General features: G+C 43.6%; 1 protein-coding gene across 2 annotated transcripts in view; it reads right to left on the reverse strand.

The window, feature by feature from the left end:
• Positions 1 to 7,500, reverse strand: part of chtf18 (CTF18, chromosome transmission fidelity factor 18 homolog (S. cerevisiae)) — a 26,321-nt gene that overhangs the window by 1,013 nt on the left and 17,808 nt on the right. Inside the window, exons 16-21 of one of the 2 annotated variants that reach the window (XM_062536864.1) lie at positions 6,636 to 6,860; positions 4,236 to 4,385; positions 3,826 to 3,956; positions 3,119 to 3,263; positions 2,599 to 2,733; positions 127 to 193 (exon numbers count right to left, since the gene is read on the reverse strand). In XM_062536864.1, the coding sequence (XP_062392848.1) occupies positions 127 to 193; positions 2,599 to 2,733; positions 3,119 to 3,263; positions 3,826 to 3,956; positions 4,236 to 4,385; positions 6,636 to 6,860 (853 nt within the window). The remainder of the gene's footprint in view (positions 1 to 126; positions 194 to 2,598; positions 2,734 to 3,118; positions 3,264 to 3,825; positions 3,957 to 4,235; positions 4,386 to 6,635; positions 6,861 to 7,500) is intronic. The other variant, XM_062536873.1, reaches the window with a different exon arrangement.

Raw genomic sequence — 7,500 nt, forward strand, 5'->3', positions numbered from 1 at the left:
AATACCTGACGTTGAAGTGGTGTGTGTGCGTGTGTGTGTCTAATACCTGACGTTGAAGTGGTGTGTGTGCGTGTGTGTGTAATACCTGACGTTGAAGTGGTGTGTGTGCGTGTGTGTGTGTAATACCTGACGTGGAAGTAGTGGTCGGCTTCTCTTTCGGTATGATGGTGCGGCCAAAGAAGTCCACTTCTGGCTGCAGAACCAGTCAAGATCAGAACCAAACACACACACACACACACACACACACACACACACATGATATTGTTATATTCAGAATTATATATAATATTCATTATAACCAGTCGAGATCAGAACCAAACATGATATTGTTATATTCAGAATTATATGAAAGATCTATTATAACCAGTCGAGATCAGAACCAAACATGATATTGCTATATTCAGAATTATATGAAATATATATTAAAACCATATACGTGAATTTACTACGACGTCACAATAGCATAATTTAAACGAAAAACTCTTCCGGGTGGCTAAAGCGAAGCGTTCTCACTATTAAACAAGCATTTCCATATCATTTAACCAGGCTTGGGAGGTTGAGAAAACGTAGTAAATGGCTTGAATGAATTATGTTCTTGTTGCTGGGTGCTTTGTGATGTTTGCAGCACTAGGGGGATATACCTTTAAGAACACGGGGGAGTTATGGGATAGAAAACAGAACAGGCAGGAAAGCGGGAAGCTAGAGGGTGATTATGCACGTTATGCATGAACATAATAAATATGCCGGAGTTACACAGCTATTTGCGAAACGTTGTTGTCATCTGTGAGAGCCATGACAGGATTATTACATGTGTCCTAACCAGACACGATGAAAGCCAACATCATAAGATCCTAATCGGAGTGTCCTGACTGCAGGCATGCAATGCAACGTTTTGAGATAACTTTTGTCGGACGCCCAGTTTCTCTGAGTTGGGACAAGATTCAGATCGCCAACAGGTAAACTGATTTAAGAACAGACGTGGTGAAAATTTAGACAGATGAGGGAATAAACTCAGAAGATCGTATGAATGCTGTACATTTGTCATGTAATTTGTAAAGGAGCCCCAGCCTACCATAGTTATTGAGTCACTGTTGTTTTGACTCACAATGTGTTAGGCTATGATGGATGGTTTGTTTCCCTGTCATCCAATTAAAAAGGCCATCGTTTTCTGTCGCTCGGATCGGATGTCAGTGACCTTTTTTGACGGTATGGAAATATGGATATGTCGCTATAGCCTAGCGCTACTCCGCTAGGCATTCACTCAAACTACTAGAGGTAACGATGAAACCAATGTGGTACACAAATTAATCATCCATCAGCGGTAGCCTGCAACGATGTTTTTGTACAGTTCTCCCTATGTATTTTGCACTTACAGTAGCTGCTAGCCTACGTTGACACTGTTGAACAGCAAGCAGACTCGCCAGGACAATGAGCGCCTTACTGACTTTAGACAGGTGAAATTGACGAGTGACAGCTAAACAGAAAGATATACTTAGTCGGTATATCGTTTAAGATAGCGTATTGGCTATGACTTGCTGTACGAGAGACTAACACAAACATATGTGCATTAAGGTTAAGCACGCTATTTCAGTGTGGCAGATAACGTGAACTTGAAGACTAAAATACATCGACACAGTTTATTGACTTGACCAAATGGTAGGCCTATAATGTCAAAATAAAGGTTCACTGAAAATGCCTTAATGAATATATTTTATTATTGATCAAGATTTACACATGAAACTGAAGTCTTGCTATCTTCTCACTCATTTTGTTGTAGTCTCCTCGGACCTCACCTAGTCCGTAGTCTCCACTATATGTTGTTTCTGAAGGAAACCGATAAAAACCCTACTGAATTTGCTGAATATCTGGCGGCGCAACCCTAAATGCAACAGGTTTTGGTTATGTAACTGTCGCCACAACACGTTTTCGTTAACTACTTGATCAATAACAATGTTTTAACTACGTTTACAGTAGCCGTTTACAGTAGTACATCAATGGAAGCAACTCGCGTTCTGCCACCCGGAAGTATTTTTTGGCCCATTCAGGCCATTGTTTACCAACATTCTGAAATCACGTATTAACTACCCCCGTTTATTATACGGCTCTCTAGAATGTTGAGGGAGCTCCCATTCACTTTGAATGGGCCTCTCCAACGTTCTACCCGTCAGCTATTGTTGCATAATGACCGCTCCGAAGGTTTAATGACCGCTGCCAATGGCAACGGGTTCACTCCGCTAGTTGTTGCGGAAGCCACGAAACGGTAGCAAGTCATTGACACATTGAGTTAAGTTTATTTTCTCGTTTTGGCAAGTAGTCATATAATAAGTGCGATAATGTATAGAATGCCGGTCATTATCGGAAAATAATTCCCTTTAGGACGAAGCAAAACCCCTCCGACCTTATTACCACTTCAAACGTGCATTATTTTCCTAGAAACGCACGGTGCGTCGTTGATTATCCCTTACATATATCATTATAGTATTATAATATTTATTATAACCATTATATCATTACAATATTATAATTTGCATAAACACCATTACACATTCATCTATTTGATCGTGCGTGCGTGCGTGCGTGCGTGCGTGCGTGCCTTACCCTGATCTCCACCACGGTCTGTTTGACTATGTTCTCCAGACGCTGCTGGTGATTCTTGCTGGTGACTCTTTTCACTTCCTGATTGTCCTTCTTCACTTCCTGTTTGTCTTTCTTCACTTCCTGTGGATCTTCCCTCTGATCATCAATTACATCAAACACTGGTTACTGTCTGTAAACTATGCACTGTGTGTGTGTGTGTGTGTGTGTGTGTGTGTGTGTGTGTGTGTGTGTGTGTGTGTAAACTATGCACTATGTGTATGTGTGTGTGTGTGTGTGTGTGTGTGTAAACTATGCACTGTGTGTGTGTGTGTGTGTAAACTATGCACTATGTGTGTGTGTGTGTATGTATACTATGCAGAGTGTGTGTGGCTTATTAATGAACCTAAGGCCAAGATGCCTTGCTATTGAAGACATGATAATCGTAATCTAATCCAACCCTGAGACCCACACCCCTACTATGTGTATGTGTGCGTGTACAGTGTGTGTGTGTGTGTGTGTGTGTGTATGTGTGCGTGTGTACCATGTGTGTGTTGCGTCTCTGCTGTGCTCTCTCCGTTCTCCTCATCTTCTCCAGCTCCGTCTCCCTGGCGATGAGCTGCTTCACCTGATAGGTCAGCTGTCGCCGTGGCGGCAGCCCTGGAAACCGCACCACCTCCTCTACGTTGCTGCGCACACACACACACACACACACACACACACACACACACACACACACACACACACACACAGGTTACAAGTACAGAAACCACACTACAGTGCATCGTGTCTGTAACTGAGGTTGTAGTTGATCATGGTGTGTGTGTGTGTGTGTGTGTGTGTGTGTGTGTGTGTACTCACGGTTCCAGTATGTATGTGTATTGTCCCTCTTGGTTGCGGTCCTGTCTGTAGTTGAGGTTGTAGTTGGTCATGGTGTGTGTGTGTGTGTGTGTGTGTGTGTGTGTGTGTGTGTGTGTGTGTGTACTCACGGTTCCAGTATGTATGTGTATTGTCCCTCTTGGTTGCGGTCCTGTCTGTAGTTGAGGTTGTAGTTGGTCATGGTGTGTGTGTGTGTGTGTGTGTGTGTGTGTGTGTGTGTGTGTGTGTACTCACGGTTCCAGTATGTATGTGTATTGTCCCTCTTGGTTGCGGTCCTGTCTGTAGTTGAGGTTGTAGTTGGTCATGGTGTGTGTGTGTGTGTGTGTGTGTGTGTGTGTGTGTGTGTGTGTGTGTGTGTGTGTGTGTACTCACGGTTCCAGTATGTATGTGTATTGTCCCTCCTGGTTGCGGTCCTGTCTGTAGTTGAGGTTGTAGTTGATCATGGTGTCGATGAGGTCACACAGCTGTTGTTTCTCTCGAGAGCTGTACAGTTGAGGATTCACCTGGAGAGAGAGAGGGAGAGAGGGAGAGAGATGGTGAACACACACACACACACACACACACACACAGACTTACAGCTGAGGATTCACCTGGAGGAAGATGGAGAGAGACGGTGAACACACACACACACACAAACACACACACACACACACACACACTTACGGGGCGTAGTTTAGGTGAGATGAGGTCCAGCAGAAGGCTCAGTATGTCCAGGCACACACACACACACACACACACACACACACACACACACACACACACACACACACACACACACTTACGGGGCGTAGTTTAGGCGAGATGAGGTCCAGCAGGAGGCTCAGTATGTCCAGGCAGAGGGTGGTGAGGCCCAAGCGACTCCGTACGGCCGGGGGAATCTCAGCCAACATGGCAACCACTGCATTCTTCATGCTCTGGGTACGAGTCAACGCCTGGGGAGAGAGAGAAGAGGAGAGAGGGATGAAGAGAGAGAGAGAGAGAGGAGGAGAGAGGAGGAGAGAGGGATGAAGAGAGAGAAGAGGAGAGAGGGATGAAGAGAGAGAGAGAGAGAAGAGGAGAGAGGGATGAAGAGAGAGAGAGGAGGAGAAAGGGATGAAGAGAGAGAGAGAGGGATGAAGAGAGAGAAGAGGAGAGAGGGATGAAGAGAGAGAGAGAGAGAAGAGGAGAGAGGGATGGAGAGAGAGAGAGAGAGAGAGAGAGAGAGAGAGGAGGCTTCATTTTAGCTAGTTAGTATGACATTTAAGGCTTCATGTTAGCTAGTTAGTATGCCATTTAAGGCTTCATGTTAGCTAGTTAGTATGACATTTAAGGTTTCATGTTAGCTAGTTAGTATGACATTTAAGGTTTCATGTTAGCTAGTTAGTATGACATTTAAGGCTTCATTTTTCCCCAAACACTTTAAGTATGTTAGCTAGTTAGTATGACATTTAAGGCTTCATGTTAGCTAGTTAGGATGACATTTAAGGCCTCATGTTAGCTAGTTAGTATGCCATTTAAGGCTTCATGTTAGCTAATTAGTATGCCATTTAAGCTTTCATGTTAGCTAGTTAGTATGACATTTAAGGCTTCATTTTTCCCCCAAACACTTTAAGTATGTTAGCTAGTTAGTATGACATTTAAGGCTTCATGTTAGCTAGTTAGTATGCCATTTCAGGCTTCATTTTCCCAAACACTTTAAGTATGTTAGCTAGTTAGTATGCCATTTAAGGCTTCATGTTAGCTAGTTAGTATGCCATTTAAGGCTTCATGTTAGCTAATTAGTATGCCATTTAAGGCTTCATGTTAGCTAGTTAGTATGCCATTTAAGGCTTCATGTTAGCTAATTAGTATGCCATTTAAGGTTTCATGTTAGCTAGTTAGTATGCCATTTAAGGCTTCATTTTTCCCCAAAGACTTTAAGTATGTTAGCTAGTTAGTATGACATTTAAGGCTTCATGTTAGCTAGTTAGTATGCCATTAAAGGCTTCATTTTCCCAAACACTTTAAGTATGTTAGCTAGTTAGTATGACATTTAAGGCTTCATGTTAGCTAGTTAGTATGCCATTTAAGGCTTCATGTTAGCTAGTAGTATAACATTTAAGGCTTCATTTTTCCCCAAACACTTTAAGTATGTTAGCTAGTTAGTATGACATTTAAGACTTCATGTTAGCTAGTTAGTATGCCATTTAAGGCTTCATTTTCCCAAAACACTTTAAGTATGTTAGCTAGTTAGTATGCCATTTAAGGCTTCATGTTAGCTAGTTAGTATGCCTTCATGTTAGCTAGTTAGTATGCCTTCATGTTAGCTAGTTAGTATGACATTTAAGGCTTCAAGTTAGCTAGTTAGTATGACATTTAAGGCTTCATGTTAGCTAGTTAGTATGACATTTAAGGCTTCATGTTAGCTAGTTAGTATGACATTTAAGGCTTCATGTTAGCTAGTTAGTATGACATTTAAGGCTTCATTTTCCCAAAACACTTTAAGTATGTTAGCTAGTTAGTATGACATTTAAGGCTTCATGTTAGCTAGTTAGTATGACATTTAAGGCTTCATTTTTCCAAAACACTTTAAGTATGTTAGCTAGTTAGTATGACATTTAAGGCTTCATTTTCCCAAAACACTTTATGTTAGCTAGTTAGTATGCCATTTAAGGCTTCATTTTCCCAAAACACTTTAAGTATGTTAGCTAGTTAATATGACATTTAAAGCTTCATGTTAGCTAGTTAGTTTGACATTTAAGGCTTCATGTTAGCATGCCATTTAAGGCTTCATTTTCCCAAAACACTTTAAGTATGTTAGCTAGTTAGTATGCCATTTAAGGCTTCATTTTAGCTAGTTAGTATGACATTTAAGGCTTCTTTTTCCCTTTGGTAAGGGATGTACTGTATCTATGGCTGTTGCACAGAATACCTTAAATCGTTTCCTTAGTTAAAGAGAAACGTTATGGGATTTTCCTGTGGCCAAAGATAGTTCTGCTGAACTGTGTGTGTGTGTGTGTGTGTGTGTGTGTGTGTGTGGTCCTACCTCATAGTGGCTGGAGGGGTAGTTGATGCGGGGTGTGTGTGTGTGTGTGTGTGTGTGTGTGTGTGTGTGTGTGTGTGTGTGGGGGGGGGGGGGGGGGGGGTCCTACCTCATAGTGGCTGGAGGGGTAGTTGATGCGGGGTGTGTGTGTGTGTGTGTGTGTGTGTGTGTGTGGTCCTACCTCGTAGTGGCTGGAGGGGTAGTTGATGCGGGGTGTGTGTGTGTGTGCGTAGAGCAGATGGAATGCGGCGGGCAGGAAGGGAGTGTATCGCATGAGCGAGTAGTTCTGTGTGCTGAACACCTGGTCGTTCAGAACGTCCGCGAAACACAGCCAGTCGAGTCCGTCACACACACCCCGCAGACTGGGGTCCTTTAGCTTCATATTCAGGAAGTTATCGTACAGACCCTGAGGACACACACACACACACACACACACACACACGTTAACACACACAGCACAGCCAGTCCAGCCCCTCACACACACCCCGCAGGCTCGGGTCCTTTAGCTTCATATTCAGGAAGTTATCGTACAGACCCTGAGGACACACACACACACACACACACACACACACACACACACACACACACGTTAACACACACAGCACAGCCAGTCCAGCCCCTCACACACACCCCGCAGACTCGGGTCCTTTAGCTTCATATTCAGGAAGTTATCGTACAGACCCTGAGGACACACACACACACACACACACACACACACACACACACGTTAACACACACAGCACAGCCAGTCCAGCCCCTCACACACACCCCGCAGGCTCGGGTCCTTTAGCTTCATATTCAGGAAGTTATCGTACAGACCCTGAGGACACACACACACACACACACACACACACACACACACACACACACACACACACACACACACGTTAACACACACAGCACAGCCAGTCCAGCCCCTCACACACACCCCGCAGACTGGGGTCCTTAAGCTTCATATTCAGGAAGTTATCGTACAGACCCTGAGGACACACACACACACACACACACACACACGTTAACACACACAGCACAGCCAGTCCAGCCCC

The sequence above is a fragment of the Sardina pilchardus genome, chromosome 1 (assembly GCF_963854185.1).
Source record: "Sardina pilchardus chromosome 1, fSarPil1.1, whole genome shotgun sequence".
In the NCBI taxonomy this organism is placed as follows: Eukaryota; Metazoa; Chordata; class Actinopteri; order Clupeiformes; family Clupeidae; genus Sardina; species Sardina pilchardus.